Here is a 26,887-nt window from a genome sequence, read left to right as displayed (position 1 = left end):
ATAGGCGTTGGCACTGACAATGTTATACATATGTTGAATAGGAAATTTAATAAATAAATTTTCATTTGATATCCATTTAAAGTTATTCATAATAGTATGTGAGTACAGCGTGACAGGGAAACTTCCATTTGAAACATATATCGTAGGTGTGGGTCCACTGCCGGATTAAGATTTCTCCATTTATAACGCTCTTTCTTCTTCTTCTTCTTCTTCTTTTCTTCTTCTTCTTCTTCTTTCTCTTCTTATCTTCTTCTTCTTCTTCTTCTTCTTCTTCTTCTCATTATCTCATCATTATCATCATCATCATCTCATCATCTCTTCTTCTTCTTTCTTCTTCTCTTCTTCTTCTTCTTCTTCTTCTTCTTCTTCTTCTTCTTCTTCTTCTTCTTCTTCTTCTTCTTCTTATCTCCTCCTCCTCCTCCTCTCCTCCTCCTCCTCTCCTCCTCCTTCGCGTTAAAGGCAACTCGGGCAAATTTATTCCTACAAGTAATTTATACTGGACTTAAATACATTAGTACAAGACAATATCTTGAATAATAATAATAATAATAATAATAATGAAAATAATAATAATAATTAATAAATATTAATATAATAATAATAATAATAAAATAATAATAATAATAATAATAATAATAAATAATAATAATAATATGATAGATCGAATTTTAAAGAATGAACTGCAAACATTTAAAACTTACCGATCTATATATATATTATTATATTATATATATATATATATATATATTATATATGCGAGGTTTGTTTTTTTTTTTTTTTGGTATATATTACTGCTTGATCACTATTTTCTTTTCCAAAATAAATAAACAAACAAATAACATCAACAACAGCAACAAACACACACAAAATAAATTAACCCTGTAGAACCTTTCAGTTTACTGAAAACTCGTCAAACGCCAATTTGAAATTCGGATAAAAAATTAGTACTGTCTTCGTTGCCATAGATTGACTATTAAAACCAAACGAAAGTACCCTAGCCCTGAGATGGCTTGTTAACACTGACTTTTTTGATGCATGAAAAACGTTACTGTATCGAATCATTAAAACAAAAGCGACTTAACGTCTTGTTAATATTCATTATGTTAAAATGAAAACTCTGCCCAAAAGAGTTAATGAAAAAATTTTTAACAACATGTAACTGGTTGTTATTGACTATTTTTCTCAATATGTGTTGATTCATAACCTTGGGCAACAGATCAGATCTACTACTACTACTACTACTACTACTACTACTACTACTACTACTACTACTACTACTACTACACTATACTATCTCTCCCTACTACTACTACTCTACTACTACTACTACTATACTACTACTACTACTACTACTACTACTACCTCTACTACTACTACTACTACTACTACTACTACTACTACTACTACTATTACTACTACTACTACTACTACTACTACTACTACTACTACTACTACTACTACTATTACTACTACTACTACTATTACTACTACTACTACTACTACTACTACTACTACTACTACTACTACTACTACTACTACTACTACTACTACTACTACTAGAATAACTTTTTCTTTTCAAAAATGGACAATGGCGCAATCGAAATTGCCACTGCACCCTACTTACTTACAGAGAAAATCATAGGAGGAGCATTTATAGGCGTTGGCACTGACAATGTATACTTATGTTGAATAGGAAAATTATATAAAGTTTCATTTGATATCCATTACAAAGTTATTCATAATATTATGTGAGTACAACGCGACAGGGAAACTTCATTCTGAAACATATATCGTAGGTGTGGTCCAACTGCACGGATTAAGATTTCTCCATTTATAACGCTCTTCTTCTTCTTCTTCTTCTTCTTCTTCTTCTTCTTCTTCTTCTTCTTCTTCTTCTTCTTCTTCTTCTTCTTCTTCTTCATTATCATCATCATTATCATCATCATCATCATCATCATCTTCTTCTTCTTCTTCTTCTTCTTCTTCTTCTTTTCTTACTTCTTCTTCTTCTTCTTCTTCTTCTTCTTCTTCTTCTTCTTCTTCTTCTTCTTATCCTCCTCCTCCTCCTCCTCCTCCTCCTCCTCCTCCTTCGCGTTAACAGGCAACTCGGGCAAATTTATTCCTACAAGTAATATTATACTGTGACTTAAATACATTAGTACAAGACAATATCTTGAATAATAATAATAATAATAATAATGAAAATAATAATAATAATAATAATAATAATAATAATAATAATAATAATAATAATAATAATAATAATAATAATAATAATAATAATAATAATAATAATATGATGATCGAATTTATAAAGAATGAACTGCAAAACATTAAAAACTTACTCGTATCTATATATATATATATATATATATATATGCGAGGTTTAGTTTTTTTTTTTTGGTATATATTACTGCTTGATCACTATTATTCTTTTCCAAAATAAATAAACAAACAAATAAACATCAACAACAGCAACAAACACACACAAAATAAATTAACCCTTGTAGAACCTTTCAGTTTACTGAAAACTCGTCAAACGCCAATTTGAAATTCGGATAAAAATTAGTATTGTCTTCATAGCCTTAGATTGACTATAAAACCAAACGAAAGTACCCTAGCCCTGAGATGGCTTGTTAACACTGACTTTTTTGATGCATGAAAAAACGTTACTGTATCGAATCATTAAAACAAAAGCGACTTAACGTCTTGTTAATATTCATTATGTTAAAATGTAACTCTGCCCAAAAAGAGTTAATGAAATATTCTTAACAACATGTAACTGGTTGTTATTGACTATTTTTCTCAATATGTGTTGATTCATAACCTTGGGCAACAGAACAGATCCCCCCCCCCCTTATCCCGCCCAACACTCCTCATTCAAATAGCAACACACATTACCACTCTAGTTTTTTGTTGTTTTTTTTTAAACAAACACATTTTAAAGCTTTTGGCCAGAAAACTTGTCCCTTCAAATACCGATAGATTAAAATGAACCGCATTGCGTCAATATCTCTTAAACCTGAGTCTTTAAGGCTTCAAGGAAGTCCCAGGTTTCAAAGTTTTCTGACAAGAAGTGGGTCATTTTAATCGATCGATACTTGAAGGTCGAATTCTTTGGCCAAACTTGTTTTTTAATGTGTTATATTTTCAGCGTTTGGCAATACGGTGCCACTTGTTTTGTCCTTCGTCGTTAAACACCAAAATCACCCGTTGATCTCAAAGCTAGATTCAGGTTTTCCACTGCCTTTAGTCAGGACCAAGATCCAGTGAGGGATCCAGAACTCTTTTGAATTGGAAAAATGGATAAATGAACCGCGAATTTTTCTTTCTTTCTTTCTTTCTTTCTTTCTTTCTTTCTTTCTTTCTCCTCATTTTGAATCGGTGCTTGAGGAAACTATTTATTATCATTCCTAAAGAGAAATCATCAAATCCACGCGATTAAAGGAATAATTGAATGTTAGCTGTTGAAGAAAAATAGTATTGAAAGGTATACAAGTTTTTTTTATGTTTTAGGAATGGACCAGGTGTTGGAAAAACTGAATTTATTGTCATAAAAATCAAACTTGAGGTTAGGTTCTACCGGCTGTGATGGAGAATAAACTATATCTTATGCTTACTTTACAAAGAAACTGAACGATTATATTTCTTGTCAGTTTCATTCTAAATTCATTTTTAGGGGCCCTCTCCATCCTGACCTGATACCGTTTTGAGACGGTGGGTCGCATATTATCTTAGTTAGCCTTGAAGAGGATAGGATAAGATAAGATAAGGAGAAAGATAAGATAAGATAAACCCTGTGTGTAAATTTGAGTTTAAATGTAAAAATCATATTAAAAAAAAATTTAATTGTTTAAAGTTGAATTATAAAAGGTCAATTTTGAACCCAAGCTCTTCCGATCAGAATGCGATTGTCACATCACTGGACTACATTTCGGATTTGGGTCCGTGGGTCCCTTATTATACGTTTGAATTGAGACCTGAGAAACGCAGTTTGTGGTAACGTACGTATTATGAACAAAAGCGGTAACCAGTTGCTTGGTTTTGAAACAGTATTCTACACTCGGCTTATAATAGGAATAACCTACTTCTTGGCACATACTTATTAAGAAAGAACAGTCTTTATTCGGAAAATAAAATTGAATACTATCTACCTTTATTTATTATTTTCTTGGGGGCATGTGTTTTACTTCCCGTTTATTTCCTTATTCACACATTTACCCACTAGACTCTTAGCTGAATGAGTACCTGGTTATATAATCTATAAGCAATGGCGGGTATTGTAAAAGTGTTAACACAAAACGGGCGCCTATTAGGCGACTGATACTGTAAGAAATATTGAAAAAAAGGGGGAAAGCCCTTTTGGAAACGTCCGTCCTCGCAATGTTATGTATACGTAGTTGTAACCAGGTGCTTTGTTTAGATATTCTATACTTGACATCAAATCGGAATAACCGACTTCTAGCTACGGAAAGCACAGTCTTCTGAAAGAAACAAACCATTATCCGGGAAAAGAAATAAAATACTATTTACTTTTTCTATAATAATATTTCGAAGGGCATGTATTTTACTTCCCGTTTACTTCATTTTCCACAAATTTCCCTACTAGATTCTTGGTTGAAAGAATATCTGGCTTTATTCCACACCTCTCATTGGAAAACCCTATCATTTCTTAGTAAATACGTAATCGTTGAATAATGCTTAGAAGGCGTTGAACAACAATTTTATTCAACCATTGATGAATTCTTTTGCACATTTTATTGGTGTGAAATAAGATGTAAAAGACAACTGATTGGTAATTTAAAATAATCGTTTGGTGCGCATGAATACAAATCCAACGCTTTTGTTTTTTGGTCAAGTTGTCATTCAAGCTGATGGAGAAAGATACAAATTATGACGAATAGAAGTTCTAATACCATACCATTTGATTAAATAAATAATAACGTGAAGTTGAATGTAAGCTTCAATTTAATTACAAAAACAGATCAAATGAACGTTTCGGGTTTCCCCTTTATCAACAAAACAGGATGATTGAAACGCCACAGATGAATGAGATGATTAAGCCTCCCCTCTTTTCAATTAATTAATTGCACACTTTTTTAGAAATATCTAGTATTCTATTTTAATTCGTGCTTCCTTACAAAGGAGCATAATATTTCCTGCCAACCCATGTTTTGCTTATTCATCTTAACTACGCCACTACCACATCATCTCATTCTGTGGTGTTTCAATCATCCTGTTTTGTTGATAAAGGGGAAACCCGAAACGTTCATTTGATCTGTTTTTGTAATTAAATTGAAGCTTACATTCATCTTGACGTTATTATTTATTTCTTCGAGCTTCGAGCAGCAACGTTTACTCTACCATTTGATTACAAAATAGTTATTATTCCATCCCTCCCATTGGAAAACCCTACCATATCTTATTAAACACGTCATCGCTGAATAATGCTTTATTCAACGATTGCAGAATGGTTTTGCACATTTTATTGGTGTGAAATAATGTGTTAAAGACATCCGATTGGCAATTATAGATTATGTTTTGGTGCGCATGAATACAAAACCAACGTTTTTATTTTTTGGGGTCAAATTTTCATTCAAGCAAATGGAGAAAAATACAAATTATGGTGAATAGAAGAATTACTACCATACAATTGGTGACGAAATATCTAATAATCTTACTTGGAGGAGTGGAATAAACGTATTCTTTCATTTCTTTGTATTTATTAAACTCGTTATATTGTTATCGTGCAATAACACATACTCGCATGCTCGAAGTGTTATTTGGGCACGATAAAAATAACTCGTTTAATTCAGAAAGAAAGAATTGTACAATATATCTTACCATTTCTATTCTAAATTCACTGTCAACGATTCTATTCATCGAGACATAATACCGTTTTGGGACGGTGGGTCACATATCTCGGACTAACTGTCTCATAGAACTATTGTATTGAGGTGAAGGTGAAAGAAACGTATAATATGATCTATAAGCAATGGCGGATATTATATATTTTAAAAAAAGACGCCTAATTATTTGTGGCTGGTACTGTAAGAAATTGTAATGTGGAATGAATTAAAGTCACTTTCTGGCAACATCCCTGCTGGGAATGTTATGAACAAGAGCTGTAACCAGATGCTTTGTTTTGACGAAATAATATTGACATTTATCTATTATATTTCGAAGAGCATGTCGTTTTTACTTCCCTAGAATTAATCCCCCTTCCTACGCCCGACCCCATGTAAGTTATTAATTATATCAATTGTAACCTTGACTGTTCCGTCGTAATCTGGAAGAACTCAAATTTTAAAAAAATTGGCCATAAAACTCGTCCTTAAAATATCGATCGATTTAAATGACCCTCATCTTGGCAAAATCTCTCAAACCCGGCACTTCGCGAAGTCCCAGGTTTGAGAGTTTTTGCCAAGATGAGGGCCATTTAAATCGATCGATATTTGAAGGACGAGTTTTATGGCCAAATTTAAAAATCTGTTGTTTTTTTTTTCCAGAGTACGGTAGCGTTATTTTAAATCACACGGATAGCTCTTTATAGAGACAGAGGGTGGGATTTTATTCTCTCGATGTCAACGGGAATTCTACGGGATTTGGAGATTGGTAAATTAATGTAAGAATTGGATTCAATAGTCTGATGTCACGTCGCCCAGCAACGGCGGCCATCGTGGTTCTAAACAAAGAAAATCGGTATTTTTTATTCTTCATGCTGGCTAGAACTTTTCATATGTGATCAGAATGTGTAAAAGTCAAATCATGATCAGATTTATAATGTTTTTTCTCCTCAGGATACGCTTTTATGTTCGTGGGGGAAATATTTCATAAGTGCGTCCGATATTGTTCCGATAGTTTAGAGTCAGTTACTAAGTTACCATGCGTCATTACGAGGGAAGTGACGTTACGACTGTTGAAGCGTATTGCTGCTTGAAGAAACATGAGCACCGTACTCATGTATAAAAAGGACCTGGCCGTTAACAGCCTTGTCTCTGACCGAAAAAAAAATGTAATATTGCCTAACAGGCCTCATGTATCGTCCTACATGTTAAGTGATGCTGTTGGCTTGGGACCCCTTGTAAAACGCTTTGAGCACGTATAGAGGATATTGCGCTATATAAATGCTCAAGCTTGTTTTGTTTGTTTTATATGTGACCCACTGCCTCAAGATGGTATATTTTTTTGCGAGTGAACTTGGTGAGGAAGATTGAGTCTTGTGTCGAAATGTTCAGAATAAGTAAAATGTACGTTTTTTTTTATGTACAAGAGTTTCAAAATAGGAGAAGCAGGCATGTGTGCAGTTGTCCAGCTATACGGGCAAGTTGGCTATTTTGAATAATACAAGTTTTCCAAACGTTTCTTGGACGCCATGCCTCCCTTTACTAAAACTCTCATATTTAAATATCAATCACTTTTTAACTCACTCAATCCTAGAGATTTTTGCTACTTTTCAAAACTGGAAAAAATGTATTAAAAATAAGAATGTACCTAAATAGTTTTATTCAGCTAGATCTACCATTAACATGTAAAAATTAAAACCATTAGCTTCGATACAACTCCTTTAATTTGTCTCAGAAAAATGTAATGAATAAGCAAATTAAAATAAAAGTAACCCGGGTTAACTACGGATATAGTCGGTGTCAAGGTTGAGTGAGTTAATCTTAAAGGGGTTGATATGAAACACTGACATTATTGTATGCTGAACGAAAAGTGGCTTGAACATTTTCTTAAAAATTGAGTTTTGTAAACAAAAAAAAACAAAACAAAAACAATAAATAAATAAAATTTAGGGTTTTTTTTTTAAAAGACTGTGATAGCCCACTCATCTTTAACACCGTCTAATTGTGCTGAGGGAGAAGACATCCTGCATAAAAATATACACTAGATCTGCCCAAACTATGCAACAGCAGCATGAGAGGAGTTTTGGCCGCGTATCGTACCTCTGCAGACTAAACTGTATGGGTCCCTGACAGAACTGAGGAAGGCGACGGTGTTCTTTCACCAACTAGACCTTCAAACTTGATGACAATACGAGGGGGAAGAAGAAGAAGAAGAAGAAGAAGAAGAAGAAGAAGAAGAAGAAGAAGAAGAAGAAGAAGAAGAAGAAGAAGAAGAAGAAGAAGAAGAAGAAGAAGAAGGACTATCAGACCTGCAAATGAGTACACGTTGATTTAGAGAAATTCTAACCCAAACGGAAGTCTAATTAATTATTCTCTCCTTGTTTAGTTTGATTTTCAGTAAGAAGCTGTAATCGTCATGCATAAAAGCTGCACTGCGGCTGAAGCCTGGGTTATCTCAGTTAGTTTCTCGAGATAGACCCAAAATTAAAATAGTGCTCTGAGGATGAATGAAGGAAATAATATTTTATTTAGATTAATTTTATAAATCTGAAATGAGTTACATATCGAGCAGTTCGCTGAGGTCATGTCAGGGGATTTTAAATTCATAAATCAAAAATAATTTATCTCAGGACAATGATTTCATTGTGCCTTTCATGTCATGGCTTTAGACTAGGCCCGTTGTTTGATTGTGTAAACAGTAACAAAAATATAATTATTACATAGCTATCTTCAACACATGCCTACCAGCCGAAATTATAGGCCCTTCAGGTAGTAACTATGCTTCTCTATTATTTTTTTTATACGTTGATTATCAATACAAACAAAATAATTTTTTAAAGTCTCTCATCGTGACATGTAAAATAGAATTATTTTAGGTTACAGTGTCAAAATATAGTGAAATTTGCCCGTGGTCTCGTACATATCCATCACAGGACTCACATAATTCTTGTCTTTGACATAACCACCCCCCCCCACACACACACACACAAAAGGTCTAGGGGTGACCTTGAGGGAAGGTGATAGGTCCATCTCTTCCTTCCCATCTATTGGGCGAAGCATTAATCATGACACGTTCTTATGCCGAGTCCCCTGTGAGGAGCAGAACTATCTTGTTGAAAAACTTTGGGCACGTTAAATGGATATCGCATTATATAAGTGCTCAAATATATATTATTCTCTGCAAGTTTTCTGTTGCCTTTATTTACAGTTCCAGACTTTTTCGTTGATGCTTAAAAAAACAAACCATAAATTGATAAACCGAATAGAACTTCATATTTTGAGATGCCTTTGCCCGTTTTAATGGAATATTTTTCTTTTCCATTTGACCCCCCCCCCCGCACACAAAAAATTGTTTTTAACTCATATGTTTTTATATTTCAATTACCAACTGCACAGTTTTAAAGATGGGTCTGTGTCTTATTTTTTTAAATTTTCTCTAATTCGATGAATACATTGGTTCTTGTGGTTACAAGACCACAAAGTAGTTGCTAGGGCCGGCCCTTTTTGTTTACCCCATATAATAGGACGAACGCCCCCCCCCCCCCCCCCTCCCCCCCCCCCCCACACACACACAAACTTCATATATATATATATATATATATATATATATATATATATATATATATGACCGAACATATATATAATATATATATATATATATATATATATATATATATATATATATATATATATGAGTGTATGAGTGGGTATGTATATATATATTTCATATATATATGTATATATATATATATATATATATATATATATATTGTTTGTGTGTGTGTGTGTGTGTGTGTTTGTATGACTACCTGCATGGCGTGTGTTTGAATACGTGGCCATACGTCAATGAGGACCAGATACGTTATATGATTTCGTTAAAATATAAAAAAAGTAAAAGCAATAAAGGGTAAGTGTCAGAAATATGCGTTCCGGATGACTGATAACAAGTTTTGATTTTTATTATGTCAATGGTATTAAATGCATTTTCCCTTCTACAACGACTTCTTTCTACTAAGTACCTATTCAGGCAGGTGGTGTGAAAATGACTCAGGCATAGACATAAGTAATATGGGTCAATGAACAGTTTTTTTGGTTATAATATGTTGTCGTTTTTATTTCCTTGGCCAGGCGTCTTGTGTCGTGGTATATGATGTATCTTTATTGTGTGACAGTGTTCCTGTGTGTGTGTGTGTGTGTGTGTGTGTGTGTGTGTGTGTGTGTGTTTGCGTGTGCGTGTGCGTGTGCTTTGCCAAAAAGAAATTAAAAAAAAAAGAATAGAGTCCATTTTCCACTGTCCAGTTTCACGCAACATAAACTGGGATTAACTTCTGCCCATATGCCTTATGGCTGAGCGTAACCATCGTTAACTTAAAGCCTGACACTAACCAAAAAATGACGTCAAAAGACAAGTCTTTGGCTACAAAAGAAAACAAATCGTGAGTTGTATTTAACAGTTCGACCAATGAAATCACTTGTTCCCTTGAGCACTATTAACGACAACTCACTAAACCTTAAAAATGAAGTCAAACTAGAAGTCCAAGTGTGTTCTGGTGCCGTGTTATCGATGGCTACCCTCTAAGGGTCAACAGCGTAAATGTATCTGTGCTTGTGTCAGAACATCAGAATCATAAACTTATCTACTTGTGTTTTTGTAGTCCACAAAGAGACCGAGTCTGTTAAAAATGGTCCAAAGTGCTTTGCGATAGATTACCATCCTATCAAAAGAGTAGCAAGAATTTGCTTTGTCCGTTTAATGCCATAGAAACCAACTGGGATAAACTCCAGTTACATGGGACTTACGACTGCGAAAGACTATTTTTTTTTTCAAGAGCGGGGGGTCCCGATAGCTCAGTTGGTAGAGCACTCGCTTCACACGCAAAGAGACCGAGATTGATCCCGGGTGCAGTCGAGCTTTTTTTCTTAACCCCCCCCCCCCCCCCCCCCCCCCCCCCCTGTCCACCCAGCTGTGGTCGGATTGCTAGGTCCGTTAGATCAAACAATTTATATATGCATTTATTAATTTAGTCATTCATTATTCGATATTTAACTCAGATCTTAGCCGTTCCAATGCATGCAAGTGCTACATTTCTTTATCTATTATTATCATCATTTTAATATATATATGTATATATATATATATATATATATATATATATATATATATATATATATATATATATATATATATATATTAAATATAGCTTTTACGAAAAACTTTTGGCCCGAGAAAAAACAACAACAAAAAAAAAACAAAAAAAAAAAAAAACTAAATACGTTTGATTAAAAGGCTCTTCTATACAATGATTGTATTCTATGTGTATTGAACCCTTATTGACGTGGTGTTAGAGGTACCCATACCTATACGAATCGCGAACTACTCGCGTATTATTATTATTATTATTATTATTGACAAGGGTAAGGACATCATGTATAAAAATAGACTTCTATGTTATTTACGTTTTCTTTGTTGATTGACGAATTCGGTTAGCCAGGGACCTCGCTCCGTATACCGACCTGCCTTTGTCCTGTACTCGGAAAGAACACATTCTTTAAATTTTGACCAGATAACTATTATATTGTTGACCGAATAAAGTGACCCTCATATTGTCAAAAAGTCTCAAACCTGGGACTTTCTTTATCAGATTAGAGATTTTATTTTTGGACGAGATGATCATTTTAATCGACTGATAATAATTATTTGGAGGACGGGTTTTCAAGCCAAAGTTGCAAATACATATTTTTTGTAATAGAATAGCAGTTTTGTCCTGTGATTTTAAAAGCTGTGGATTTTCCTATGTGTCATTAACAGGAGACCATGGGTGTAATTTAAGAGGGTTGTAAAAAGGTCAGTTGTATACAGCAGTATCCTGGAAAAAATCCCAAACTATTTAAAAATTTGGCCAGAAAACTTGCCCTTCAATTATCGATCGATTTAAATGACCCTCGTCTTGGCAAACACTCTCAAACCTGGAACTTCGCGAAGTCCAAAGTTTGAAAGTTTTTGCCAAGATGAGGGTCATTTAAATCGATCGATATTTGAAGGACGAGTTTTCTGGCCAAATTATTAAATATGGATTTTTCCAGAGTACGGCAGTATAATAAAATATAGGATAAAACAAGACTGAATTAAACCTCGTCGCGTGATATTTTGTATATGGAAGATACATAATATTCAATTATTTTTAAAGATAACTGAAGCTGTGTACTGTTGTAAAGGGTATTGAACAAAAATTATTATTAATATAACACGTGTTAAAGTGAACTAAGTATCTAACATGGAACGTTTCGGACTTAAGACCCTTCCTCAGCCCCCCAAAAATTATTTAAAATGGTAATATTTCGTGTAAAATCAATATAATATTATAGTCGGTAGCAAAATTCTCGTTTTCCTTGAATGGACCTGCTGAGAATTTTTCTCGTCTATCCTGATTCTACGAAAAGTTTTCCATGTTACCTGTTTCTGTTTTTAATTATTGTGGAAGTGTTTTAGACCGAAACGTGTCGTGTTTTGTACTTTGTTTTTATATCAAACTGTTAAATTAATTTTTGTTCATTTGTTTTCTAAAGTACAGTGGACTGTAAAAATAATTGCATTGGCCTAGAGTTCATATAAGACAGAAGAGAGGGATTGAAAGAAGAAGTAATTGAAACGAGAAGGAAGAATAATATATATATATATATATATATATATATATATATATATATATATATATATATATATATATATATATATATACTATCCCAAATAAGAATGCAGTATTAAGGAGGGGGGGGAAAGGAAAAAGTTGGGGGGGGGGGGCGGAGGAGGATGAGGATCAGGATTGATGAGGAAATGGATAAGATGAAGTAGAAGGAGGAGGAGAGGGAATAGATGGAAAAGAGAAGAAGTGTCCATAATGCAGAAAAAGAGGTGGTGATAAGAAAAGTAGTTAGTTGTAGATAGGTGTACATACTAGCAGGTCTGACAGCCGAACGCAATTTATGGGCCTGTTTTAAAATAGTTATAATTGACAATATTTTGTGTTTGACTATAACAAATTTGGGTTATCAGACCTGCAAACAATTACACATTGCGTTGTAGCTGTCTGATACTTGAACAGAGACAATTTTGGAGAATTGATTAGAGTAAATTTTCTGGTGTCAAAGTTGATATTCCTTCTACTCTTTCATTTGCCGCAGGGCAGGGTAGGTAGATCAAAAGTGCACTGCCCCACTCGTGCGCCTATGTGGTCTTGTGGTATGACACTCTCTTTCTTATCGGAAGGTCCTGAGTTAGAGCCTCACTAGTAGAGTCCTTGGAAAAGGCTCTTTACTCACATTCGCTCACCGTACTCGGGTGTAAAATGAGTACCTGACCGTTAACAGCGTTGTTTCTGTCCGGAAAAAATGTAATATCGCCTAACAGGCGTCATGTCCGGTCCTACATGTTAAATGTTTCTGTTGGCCCAGGACCCCTTGTAAAGCGCTTTGAGCACGTTTAGTGGGTATTGCGCCATGCAAAAAGTTCAATTATTATGATATGAAATGAAAAGGATCTTGGAATGTGTACATTAAAAAAAAAAAGAAAACATCATTATCATTAGGAATGCAATACAGAACCAGGAAGTAAATATGTTTCGTTTCCCAATCTATCAGAAAAGACATCTTGACCTAAGCTTTAATATTGTAGTAATTGTGCCCCACGCGATGTATACTTCTTTGCAGGTCTAATAACCTAAATTGTTATGGCCCCGTTGTTGTAATAGAAATACTCTTAAACCAACGCAAGCTAAAGATCTGAACAAGTGTGTATGAAAGGTGCCAGACAAAGCAAGCAAGTAAAATACAAGAAAAAAAAACATTACAAAAAAATCAGTCCACCTCGACTGGGGATCGAACCTCAGACCTTCTGATTACCAGTACTGAGAAGGTCGGAGGTTCGATCCCCAGTCGAGGTCGACTGATTTTTTGGGATGTATTTTTTTTTCTTGTATTTTTCTTTCTTACTTTGTCAGGCACCTTTCATGCACACTTGTTCAGATCTTTATCTCGCGTCAGTTTAAGAGTATATCGATCACAACGGACGGGGCCATAATAATTTAGGTTATCAGACCTCCTCCTTCATACACACTTGTTCATTTCGTTATCAAATTTCCATGGTACCAATGTCAAATCATGCCCATAAATAAATGGAGGGGGGGGGGGGGGGGGAACAGCGTGGCTCAGTGGTACGGTCTTTGCTTCCTACCCGAAAGGTACCGAGTTCGATCAAACCGCCGCTGCATTGTGTGGCCTTGAGCAAGTCACCTCGCCCTAGCTCACTTTGCGGCGCTGCTCTGCGGCTGACGCCTGGGTTATTCCAGTCTTCCATTGGAATAGACCCTAAAGATAAATTCCCCCTTGGGGGATGAATAAAGGGCTTTTTATTTATTTTATGTATTTATTTTTAAATGTGCGGCTATGTCGTCTTGGACTTGAATACCGCCTCTCTTAGCGGCTGATAGTTGAATACTTGGAATAAAGGTTCTTTACTCACATTCTCTCACCGTACTCAGGTGTAAAATGAGTACTTGGTTTTTAACAGCGTTGTCTCTGTCGCAAAAAAAAAAGTGATATCGCCTAATAGGCATCATGTCTCGTCTTATAAGTTAAGGGTTGTTGCTGACTGTGGGACCCTTGTTCAGCCTTTGAGCTCTATAAGGGGTTTGCTGATACATAATAATGAAGGAACAGATTTTAAACCACATTTTAAAAATAAGATTAGACGTCAGGTATAACCCTCTCATTACCAACAATCGGAAAATCGTCATATTCGTTACGATACAACCAATATTTTTCTTTTTCAAAATTCTTTTGTACATCATAAAATTTAAAGAAAATGAACAGTGTGTTGTAGAGCATGTTTTGCTAAAGAAATTATGTATCGCAAGAACTTACTGCTATTGTGTTTGAGTGATAAAAATACATTTTTGTGTTAGTTTGGTGTGAAGTTTTGGGGAAAATCCTGAAAATGGCTGGTAAGGAGAGAGGTAAGCATTGGGTAAACATTATTTATAGACGATTGGTTACATTCGACGTGCACTCGATTTGCAGGTGTGATAAGCGAATGAAATGATGGACTTGATTTAACATTGTTATAATGGAGAATATTTTTACGTAGGTTTAAGAGTATGTCCAAATCTACACTGAGCCCAGAACAATGTGGGTTATCAGACCTGCAAAAGTATTAAGCTTACAGTTACAATTAATAAAAATTGCACGACAGACCCGGAAGTGTGATAATACAATAATGGAATATCCAATTTCTTCTAGGCATTTTTTTCCTGGAAACCTGTCAGGAAAAATATAAACAAAAATGAATATAACAGCTTCAAAAAATAAAAATACCAAACACGGAACGTTTCGCGCCCAAAACCCTTCTTCAGCCAACAACAACAAAAACACCAAAAAAAAAAAACAAAACAAAAAAAAACAATAAAGACATAAATACATTACTTAAATTCCAGATAGACTACCTGGAAATTAGTAATGTATTTATGTCTTTATTGTTTGGGGGGTTTTTGTTGTTGTTGGCTGAAGAAGAGTTTTTGAGCATGAAACGTTCCGTTTGTATTTTGTTCTTTTTTTTGTTAGTGTTTATTTATTTTTGTTATTTTACTTTTACAGTACAGCTTCTAGCACCCTGATCGCTTGTAGAATGATATAAAATTTTCACCGGCACGTTTCATAAGATTGTGGTAAATAAATTAAATGTGAGCTCAGGTTGTAGGGATTTAATGGTTGTGGCGTGGAATTTCTATCTTTTGAATGGCCATCTGTTCTAAAGCTCATTCTCAGCTGCTAGAACGTTCTTTGTCAGAATGTTATCAAAAATCAATTTGTTCCCGACGCTTTTATGTGCGAGAAATATTAATGTCGCATAGTCCGATAGTTAGCCGTGGTTCTAATTAGTCTTGGGTGCGTTACGACTGTTGAAGAGTATTCTCTTTTTGTTTTCATTTTGACCTTGTCGTTTCAATCTACACCGAAGTGCGAGTATTTGCAATCCGATACCCCAAATTGTTGTGGTCCCATTTTGTAATGGAAATAAGAACTCTCAAATTAACCCAACGTAAAATGATGTCCATTACAAACAAGCCCATAATAGGATCCAATAGTCTGATTCCACGTCCGCCCAGCAACAAGCCGCTTGGTTCTAAACAAAGAAAATCGGTATTTTCATGTCATGGCTAGATCTTTTTCACATGTCTGGTGATCAGAATGCATAAAAGTCAAAACATGATCATATTTATAATGTTTATTTCCTCTGGATACACTTTTACGCTCGTCAGAGAAGTATTTCATAAGGGCGGCCGCTATTGTTCCGATAGTTTAGAACCAGTTACTAAGTAACTATGCGTCATTACGAGGGAAGTGACGTCACGATTGTTGAAGCCTATTGTGTTCGTATTACAGATCCGAAAATATGTGCACATAGATAACTCTAACGTAAGAGTTATGTCGAAATGTTTTTTTATAGAAGACGAGAAGGCCTGCCCTTTTTGTATTTTGTTTATTTGAATTTGTATCATAGTTGTTTATATTTTGATCGATTGATTTTGTTTTTGTTTATTTTTATTTTGTTTGGGTATTTTGAATGGGGGAGGGGGGGGGAAAGGGTTGATAGGTTTTTCTTTTTTTTTTTTTTTTTTTAAAGTAGGGTCTTTTTCTTTCATATATTATTTATTTTTTGTCCAATTTTTTTCTATATCTATCAAAGACCATAAATTCATTTCAATATTTATAGCCATTAAATAATCGTGACAGTTTATATGTCTTTAAGCCCTAATATGATATATGATATAATCTTATACTATAAATATATCGAATTATACAACAACTGGCTTCAACAAATAAACACAAAATAAATCACCCCACTACCCCACGATTGAAAACAAGATCCAGTTCCAGCCCCATACAAAGCCCGTGTTAATGACTTCTAAACAGAATCTTTAGACTTGGGGTGTTTGAAACGTGACAGCCAATGGCATTCAAAGATAAAGAAAGAAAGAGAGAAAGAGAGAAAGAAGGAAGGGAGAAAAAAAAACATGTTAAAAACAGCGACCTTGGTATTGATGACAGACCTGCCAACTCCTATGAAAAAGTCGGAGATTTACGAAATTTTGGCTTCAAGTTTAGAACATCATGAACTTCTCTGAGTCATTGTGCGGCGATGTGGTCTTGTGGTATGACGCTCGCTTTCGGATCGGAAGGTTCTGGGTTCGAGCCTCGCTCAGCGCATAGTTGAGTCTTTTGAAGAGACTCTTTACTCACAGTATCTCACCGTACTCACCGTTGTCTCTATCCGAAAAAAATGTAATATCGCCTAACATGCGTAATGTCTCGTTCTATGTTGCTGTTGGCTAGGGACCCTTTGTGTAACGCGCTTTAAGCACGTTTAGTGGATATTACGCTATTTAAAGCAGAAATAAATCTACGAGAAGGAAAAAAAATGATCACCCCCTACCCCCCCTAAAAAAAAAATCAGGCTTCCGTGTGGAATGGTTTACCATCTGTTTCATGTCACGTTCCACATGTTAAATGTTGCTGTTGACCAGAGACCCCTTGTAAATAGCTTTGAGCACGTTTAGTGGATATTGCGCTATATAAAGCTCAATTTAATTTAACGTCTCTGAGTCATGAAAACTTATTGAAACTGAAAGTAGATGACTAACTATCTACATAATATTAAGGATTTTGGAGTTTTATTGAATACCCGTGAGGGGAAACTGTTGATTGTCAAAAATATCAAAACAAAACACATTTGAACTTTTCTATAGCGCAATATCCACAGAACGTGCTCAAAGCGCTTTACAAAGGGTCTCTGACAAATAGCAACATGTAACATGTAGAAAGAAACATGACGCCAGCTATGCGATATTATAATTATTTTTTTCCGAGAGAGACAACACTGTTAACGGTGATAGAATGTGAGTAAAAAGCCTTTTTCAAGGACCCGACTATGCACTGAGTGAGGCTCGAACCCAGGACTTTCCGGTTCGAAAGCGAGTGTCATACCACAAGACCACATAGCCGAACAATAACTAAAACAACTACTATGCTGCTGTTGTTTTAAAAACACAGTATATTAAGGAAACACTAACGCCTGGGTTATTCCGGTCTCCACTTGGAAAAGTCCCGAGAGAAAAATTTCCCCTATGAGATGAATGAAGGGAATTTTCTTTTCTTTTCTTTTATTTTTAATTTTTTACTATCCACTATGCAGAGAGTAAAAAAAGCACTAAGTTTCATATCGATATCCGGCGGATCAAACCTCTGAGATCCCGATTTTCACGATCGGCGGATCAAACCTCTAAAATCCCGATTTTCACGATCGGCGGGTCAAACCTCTAAAATCCCAATTTTCACGATCGGCGGCAAACTCAAATCCATTTTCACGATCGGCGGATCAAACCTCTAAAATCCATTTCACGATCGGCGGGTCAAACCTCTAAAATCCCAATTTTCACGATCGGCGGGTCAAACCTCTAAAATCCCGATTTTCACGATCGGCGGATCAAACCTCTAAAATCACGATTTTCCCACGATCGGCGGATCAAACCTCTAAAATCCCAATTTTCACGATCGGCGGGTCAAACCTCTAAAATCCCAATTTTCACGATCGGCGGGTCAAACCTCTAAAATCCCAATTTTCACGATCGGCGGATCAAACCTCTAAAATCCCAATTTTCACGATCGGCGGGTCAAACCTCTAAAATCCCAATTTTCACGATCGGCGGGTCAAACCTCTAAAATCACGATTTTCACGATCGGCGGATCAAACCTCTAAAATCACGATTTCCACGATCGGCGGGTCAAACCTCTAAAATCCCAATTTTCACGATCGGCGGTCAAACCTCTAAAATCCCAATTTTCACGATCGGCGGAGTCAAACCTCTAAAATCCCAATTTTCACGATCGGCGGTCAAACCTCTAAAATCCCAATTTTCACGATCGGCGGGTCAAACCTCTAAAATCCCAATTTTCACGATCGGCGGGTCAAACCTCTAAAATCCCAATTTTCACGATCGGCGGGTCAAACCTCTAAAATCCCAATTTTCACGATCGGCGGGTCAAACTCTAAATCCATTTTCACGATCGCGGGTCAAACCTCTAAAATCACGATTTTCACGATCGGCGGGTCAAACCTCTAAAATCACGATTTACACGATCGGCGGATCAAACCTCTAAAATCACGATTTACACGATCGGCGGATCAAACCTCTAAAATCACGATTTACACGATCGGCGGATCAAACCTCTAAAATCCCGATTTTCACGATCGGCGGATCAAACCTCTAAAATCCCGATTTTCACGATCGGCGGATCAAACCTCTAAAATCACGATTTACACGATCGGCGGATCAAACCTCTAAAATCCCGATTTTCACGATCGGCGGATCAAACCTCTAAAATCCCGATTTTCACGATCGGCGGATCAAACCTCTAAAATCCCGATTTTCACGATCGGCGGATCAAACCTCTAAAATCCCGATTTTCACGATCGGCGGATCAAACCTCTGAGATCCCGATTTTCACGATCGGCGGATCAAACCTCTGAGATCCCGATTTTCACGATCGGCGGATCAAACCTCTAAAATCCCGATTTTCACGATCGGCGGATCAAACCTCTAAAATCCCGATTTACACGATCGGCGGATCAGACCTCTAAAACCCCGATTTTCACGATCGGCGGATCAAAACTCGGAAGTCTACATTTGAATCTTCAGAGTTTTGATCCGCCGGATATCGATATGTGTGGCTATAGATAGTTCGAAGATGACGTCACTCAGGCCTTTGTTATTGTTTTTGCCATCCGCGTTTGTGAGTTGTTCTCACTAAACTGTATTAACCAGACTATAAATGTTCATGGTTACACAGAATTTGTGTGTTGGTCCGTTATACTTCCGGATGGCAATGTTGTGAACTCCTTGGCCAAGCGCATTCTATCTATAAACTCAGTTTTCTACAGTAATAAGTTCATCCAGACATAAGACTGGTTTGGGGCGATGGGTGACAAAAAGTTATTATGTTCGGTTGAATCTGGACCAAAAATTTTGATTTTGATTTTTAGATCAATTTAAGTTCTGTGCTTTTATGTGGGTCTTGTGGTATGACACTCGTCTTAGGGTCGGAAGAAGAGATCGAATGCTCGAAACAATTATGTAGATGTAGTAGAAGTATAATTATATGCACTTGATCAGTGATTGAAAAAGAACAACAAGTGGCAGGAGTTATATCCTATGATTGATCCAGTCCAGAGTAAAAGTTTTGTTCGAAGAAGAGATGGTATGCGGCTAAGTGGTCTCTATGACACTCGCTTTCGGATCGGAAGGTCCTGGGTTCGAGCCTCGTGCTCGGCGCATAGTTGAGTCCTTGGAAAAGGCTCTTTACTCACATTCTCTCACTGTACTCAGGTGTAAAATGAGTACCTGGCCGTTAAACAGCGTTGTCTTTGTCCGAAAAATTGTAATATCGCCTAACAGGCGTCATGTCCCGTGCTGCATGTTAAATGTTGCTGTTGACCAGGGACCCCTTGTAAAGCGCTTTGAGCACATTTAGTGGATATTGCGCTATATAAAGCTCAAATATTTTTTTAACGTATGCGGGAATAGTAAGTGACAGGAGTTATATCCTTGGATTGATCCAGTCCCCTGTTATCTCTGCTGGGTGGACAAGGGGGGGGGTTGCAGAATAATATCTCGACTGCACCCAGGATCGATTTCGGTCTCTTTACGTGTGAAGATAGTGCTCTACCAACTGAGCTATCGGGACCCCATTATTATATTATAATAGACTAGTTTCAAAGTATCATATACTTACATGAATGAGAGTAACCAGAATTATGATGTAGCTATATCTTGAAATCCATTTTGTAACAGCTTTTGTATATACCAATCCTCACAACTTCATTGAGAATAATAATATTATATTATAGACCAGTTTCAAAGTATCATATTATACTTACATGAATGAGAGCAACCAGAATTATAATGTATATCTTGAAATCCATTTTGTAACGCCTCTTCGTTTACACCAATCCTCACAAATTCATTGAGCACAAAATCCGGACAAATTACATTATAGCATGGTTTTCTGTTTAGTAACGTTTTTTTAAAGTGATAAAAATGACTCCGGTGACGCTTCAAATGTTTATTGAATTTACAAAGCTGTAATTCACAAAATGCAAAAAAGGTTAACTTCATGGATAAACTAATATTGGCTTTTTGAAATGTTAAAATTATCACAAGAGACACACTCGAACTTTCTGTTATAAATTTAATTAAATCTAAAGTTTGTTATTTTAAAATCTTAAAACCAAAACTTTTGAGGTCTCAGTCTCATTATTGTGTTTGAAATACTCGCTAAATAAAAAAGCAATAGAAGGAAAGAGATTGGCGTCTCTCAGCTTTTTCTTATTGTTTTTAAACAGCCATTTTGGTGATTAGTTCTCATTAAATTATATCAATCAGATATCAACGTTCAAGGTTACGCACGGTTTAGTGGTTTGGTACAGTATAACCTTCTGGAGGATGTTGTGAATTTTACCTAAAATGCATAACATCAGTACAACATTTACTTCGACCTTACAACACTACAATATTCTGGAACTCCAGATTTCCTTTAAAAACATCTTAAAATGTTTCTTTTTAATATGTAGCACTGTAGAATTATATTGCTTTGTTTCGTATTGCATGTTTGAGTGGTTGTATGTTTGAGTGAAAGTAGCCACGTTACTGTTAAGCGCTTTGAGCTTGTTGATATACGGGGCAAGGCGCTATATAAAAACCATAATATATTATTATTATTTATTATATTATTATTATTATTATTATTATTATTATTATTATTATTATTATATTATTATTATTATTATTATATTATTATTATTATTATTATTATTATTATTATTATTATTATTATTATTATTATTATTATTATTTTATCTATTATATTATTATTATTATTATTATTATTATTATTATTATTATTATTATATTATATATTATTTATTTATTATTATTATTATTATTATTATTATTTTATTATTTATACTATATTATTATTATTATTATTATTATTTATTACTATTATTATTATTATTATTATTATTATTATTATTATTATTATTATTATTATTATTATTATTAATTTTATATATTATTATATTATTATTATTATTATTATATTATTATTATTATTAATTATTATTATTATTATTATTATTATTATTATTATTATTCTTGACACTGTTAAACCGAGCAAAAAGTATTATTATGTGTTAAGTTATCAGTCTTGCAAATATGTGCACGTTGGAAGGTTTAATTGTTATGAACGCATTGATTACATTGATACGAACGCATTCTTCTTGAAGACACCTTGAGTAACAAACAACGTTTGCGATGAGACTGAGATCTATTTACGTGTCTACCCTGTATCAAACCGCCTCAAAATGTTATCATGTCCGAGCGACTGACGTGCCCATATTAGCAGGTTTGATAACCGAACGAAATAATGGGCCTGGATGGATTAGCATTTTTGAAATGGATACTATTATTATAGATAGAATGCGCTTGGCCAAGGAGTTCACAACATTGCCATCCGGAAGTATAACGGACCAACACACAAACTCTGTGTAACCGTGAACTTTTATAGTCTGGTTAATACAATTTAGTGAGAACAACTCACAAACGCGGATGGCAAAAACAATAACAAAGGCCTGAGTGACGTCATCTGCATACTATCTATACGTTGGTTTGAGAGTATTTCCATTACGATAATGGGCCCAAAACAATAATGTGGGTTATCAGACCTGCAATTGAGTATACATCGTGTTCGGATGATTTAGTTACTAGCAATCGAATTTATATATGGTATGCGCTTGACTAAGAAGATCACAACATTGCCAACCGGAAGTATAACGGACCAACACTCAAACCGATTTGTAACCATGACCTTTTTTTATAGTCTGTATAATACAGATACGTGAGAATTAATCATAAATGTGGATGGCAAAATACAATAACAAAGACTCGTTCTATCTATAGCTTGAAATAATATAACTTGTGTTTCAGGTTGTTTTATTCAGAAGGAAGAGTACAGTCTAACGTGTATATTTTTACAGGTCTTTTAGCCCAAATTGTTCACGGCTCATTGTTGTAATGGAAATATTCTAGAACCAACGGGAAAAAATATCCATTACAAGAATGTTAAAACATTGAGTTGGGTTATCAGACCTGTAAATATGTGCACATCAGTAAAGTTTATTTGTGTTGCTGTTTTGTGTTTTCGTTGGCAGGGGTTTTTTTATATCGGGGTTTTATTTTTCGTTGTTTGTTTAGTTTTGTTGTTTTCTTTTTGTTGTTTTGTATTTGGTTTTAAATTTATATATAGACGTCTATATATATATTTTTTTTTTTTGTTTTTGTTTTCTTCCTTTTTTATTTTTCTGTTTTTGTTTTTGTTAGTTTGTTTCGTTGGTTGTTTCCTTTTAAAGAGGGAAAAACAAAATTACGCAGTTCTGATTATTTTTTTTTTTTCAAATTTAAAGTCTCTTATTGTCATTAAGGTTCATCACACCATTGTAATACCAGCTTTAGTCTTTGGGTCAGAATTATCCAAGTTTAAACAATGGCATTAGAACATCCGGTCTCAATTTATAAACAAAACAAATAAATAGATAAATAAATCAACAAATTTCTAATCAACACACCCAAAAGAAAACGCTGTTAGTTTAATCCTTGTTCTGAAATTCCTCAAATGGACAAAGAAGTTAATGAATTTCTTACACCGTGTTAACAAACTAGGTCATGGGTAGCACAATGTGACATAGTCGCTATTTATTTATTGTCGTCTGCCATCAGCCACCATTCTGCCCGTACTCTGAAAAAAAAAAACCCCATATTTAAAACTTTGGCCAGAAAACTCGTCCTTCAAATCTCGATCGATTAAAATGACCCTCATCTTGGCAAAAAACTCTCAAACCGCCAAGTCCCAGGTTTGAGAGATTTTGCCAAGACGAAGGTCGTTGAAATCGATCGATATTTGAAGGACGAGTTTTCTGGCCAAATTTTTAAATATGGTTTTTTTTTTTCCAGAGTACGGCGGCATTCGCCTCAATACCTCAATATATTTTGTCACTCATTATTGTCAACAACCCGTGATCTTTAATTAAAGATAGTTAAAGTAATAGATAGAAATACTCGAATTCAACTTCCTATCTGAAATGTTGAATCTGTAGATGTGATCCATCACCTCTAAACAGTGATATGCTGGGGTGTACCAGATGTTGGAAAGTGACCTTCCTAGAGCATTGATATACCAGAGCATTTACATAGCGAAATATCAAGCAAACGTGCTCAAAGCGCATTTTTCCCCGACAGGGACAACACTGTTAGTGGCCAGGTACTCATTTTAAACCTGAGTATGGTGAGAAAATGTGACTAAAGAGCCTATTCCAAGTTCTCAACTATGATACGCTCAGAGCGGAATTCGAACCCATGAGTTACGGATCCGAAGTTTTTTGGGATTTTGTTGTTGTTGTTGTTCTTTTTAAAAACATGTTTTTGTGTGTGTCTGTTTTTGTCTTTTAACTGTGGAGTGTTGGAATGAACCACTTATAAGAGAGAGTGAGAGAGAGAGAGAGAGAAAAAAAAAAAAAGAGAGAGAGAGAGAGAGAGAGAGAGAGAGAGAGAGAAAGAGAGAGAGAGAGAGAGAGAGAGAGAGAGAGAGAGAGAGAGAGAGAGAGAGAGAGAGAGAGAGAGAGAGAAACGTTTTTTTCTAGGGAGACTCACTTTATGATATAAATTTAAATGTGATAAATAAACTGTGCACGATGTCAATCCGCGGAATGTTGGTAGGTTTTGTTTGTTGCATTGTTTTGGCTTTTTTGTTTGCTTTTGTTTTATATTTCTATGTTGTTTTCTTTTATTGTTTCCTTTTTTTTTAGCTTGATTTGTTTTGTTTGTCTTTGTTTTTACTTTTCTTTTCTTTGTTCTGCTTTGTTTTGTTTGTTGTTTTGTTTTTTTTTTATTAGGTGGGGGATTGGAATTTTTGTATTTTTTGGTTCGTTCGCCTTTTGTTGATGTTATTGGTTGTTTGGGTTTTGTTTTTGTCTTTGTTTTCGGTTTTAAGATTTATTTTGTTCTTATTTATTTATTTATTTTTTTTTTGCTTGATACTTTGCGGATTATCGTAATGAGGCACTAATAAGAGAAGAAGGGAATACCTTTTTTAAAGCGTCTTAAGCAATTTTGATATAAAAATGAGCACTAGATTAATGATTTTCCTCTGAACAAAGAAATGAAAATAAAATAAACATCCCAAGCACTTCCTCTACGTTGATTGATACATTAGAATATCAAAAAATGTGAAACATCGTATCAAGCTAAGCGTTATAATTATCCATAACAGTTTTATTGCAACCCTGTCACAAACGATATCAAACATTAAATAGTACAGCTATTTATATATATATATATATATATATATATATATATATATATATATATATATATATATATATATATATATATATATATATATATATATATTCGAATTAATTACAATTGTCTTAGTTTAGTGTCACCATGATATAACCGAACACCAAATGGATAGCACATCACATAGAGGTGATACATACAATAAACTGTCCCCCGAGCCAGTTCGCGGACTGTACTGTACTGTACTGTCTCGTCGTAAAATCCCTCGCAGAGTGTCCTTCTCGCCTCAGTTGTTGGTCGCTTGCTTTCAAAACATTTCATGCCCTCATTGGAATAGCAGTATATTGTCGTAGTACGCACACTATTTGATGCAGCTTCTCATCGGAGAGATTTAACAATATATCAATGTACTACCTATTTAAAACCAAACAAACAGAAAAACAAAAAAAAAAAAAACAAAACAAAAAAAAAAAGCAAAAACAACAACAAAAACACGAGTTTTTACAGAGCGCAATATCCACTAAACGTGCTCAAATCGTTTTACAAACGGTCCCTGAGCAACAGCAATACCTAAAATGTAGAACGGGACATGATGCCTGTTATGCGATAATACCTTTTTTTTTCCGACAGAGACAACGCTGTTAACGGACATGTACTCCTTTTACACCTGAGTACGGTGAGCGAAATTGGGAAAGAGCCTTTTCCAAGGACTCAACTATGCGCCGAGCGAGGCTCGAACCTTCCGATCCGAAAGCGAGTGTCATACCACAAGACCATAATATTATAGCCGCACATAGCTGTCAGCTTTGTCGTTGTCCCCAACCCCTGTGTGATGAACACATTGTTGTGTGCCGTCAAATGCTTCGTCCCGTGTCGTGTGCTGTCAGCCGTCATAAATAATACAAACAATAATAAAAATAGAAATAAATAAATAAATAATGAATAAGTGGCTCAGCGGTACGATCTTTGCTTCGTAGCCAGAAGGTACCGAGTTCGATGACCCGCCGCTGCGCTGTGTGGCCTTGAGCAAGTCACCTCACCCTAGCTCAATTCGCGGCGCTCTACTGCCGATGACGTCTGGGTTATTCCAGTCTTCTGTTGAGAAAAATTTCCCCTATGGGATGAATAAAGGGAATTTTATCATTTACTTTACTTATCATCTTAAAATAGCCATGTCAATTAATTGCTTGTTTTTATTTTTGAGGGTAGGGCGGCGCTTTCGAAACTTGTAGGTCATTATCACAGCCAGTTTGTTTCTTTGTATTTTTTTTTCCGTTTTTTTTTTTAAATTATATACTTTATGTCACCCTCTCTTCGTGTGAAAGAAAATGGAGATATTACAATATATAAAATGCGCGTATTAGTCCGTTTTCTTAGCGGCAAGTTCCGTGCGTTTTGTGCACTTTTTGTAACCAGCAAACTAAGTATACAAATTGGTGCAGAAAATTATGAAGATTCGAAAAATAGGTGGCTCCAAATACCATTTTTATTGAAAAGACCTTAAAATTCGTCGTAAAGTCTAGTGAAAACGCGCACTTTGTGACGTTTTGGCGCTCGATGACAAAAGTATTAAAAAAAAAA

General features: G+C 35.0%; 1 protein-coding gene across 1 annotated transcript in view; it reads right to left on the bottom strand.

The window, feature by feature from the left end:
- The window catches only part of LOC144974359 (uncharacterized), a gene marked incomplete in the record, with an annotated part of 68,097 nt that extends 47,063 nt beyond the window's left edge, over positions 1-21,034 (bottom strand). The window contains 1 exon segment of the mRNA XM_078917176.1: positions 20,834-21,034. Within this exon segment, the coding sequence (XP_078773302.1) occupies positions 20,834-20,877 (44 nt within the window).
- Between the last annotated feature and the right edge of the window lie 5,853 nt (positions 21,035-26,887).

The sequence above is a fragment of the Berghia stephanieae genome, chromosome 6 (genome assembly GCF_034508935.2).
Source record: "Berghia stephanieae isolate SIO BIC M18660-M18661 chromosome 6, UCSD_Bste_1.3, whole genome shotgun sequence".
NCBI classification, from domain to species: Eukaryota; Metazoa; Mollusca; class Gastropoda; order Nudibranchia; family Aeolidiidae; genus Berghia; species Berghia stephanieae.
The sequence above is the reverse complement of the archived record's forward strand: the minus strand, read 5'-3'. Positions and strand labels throughout refer to the sequence as shown.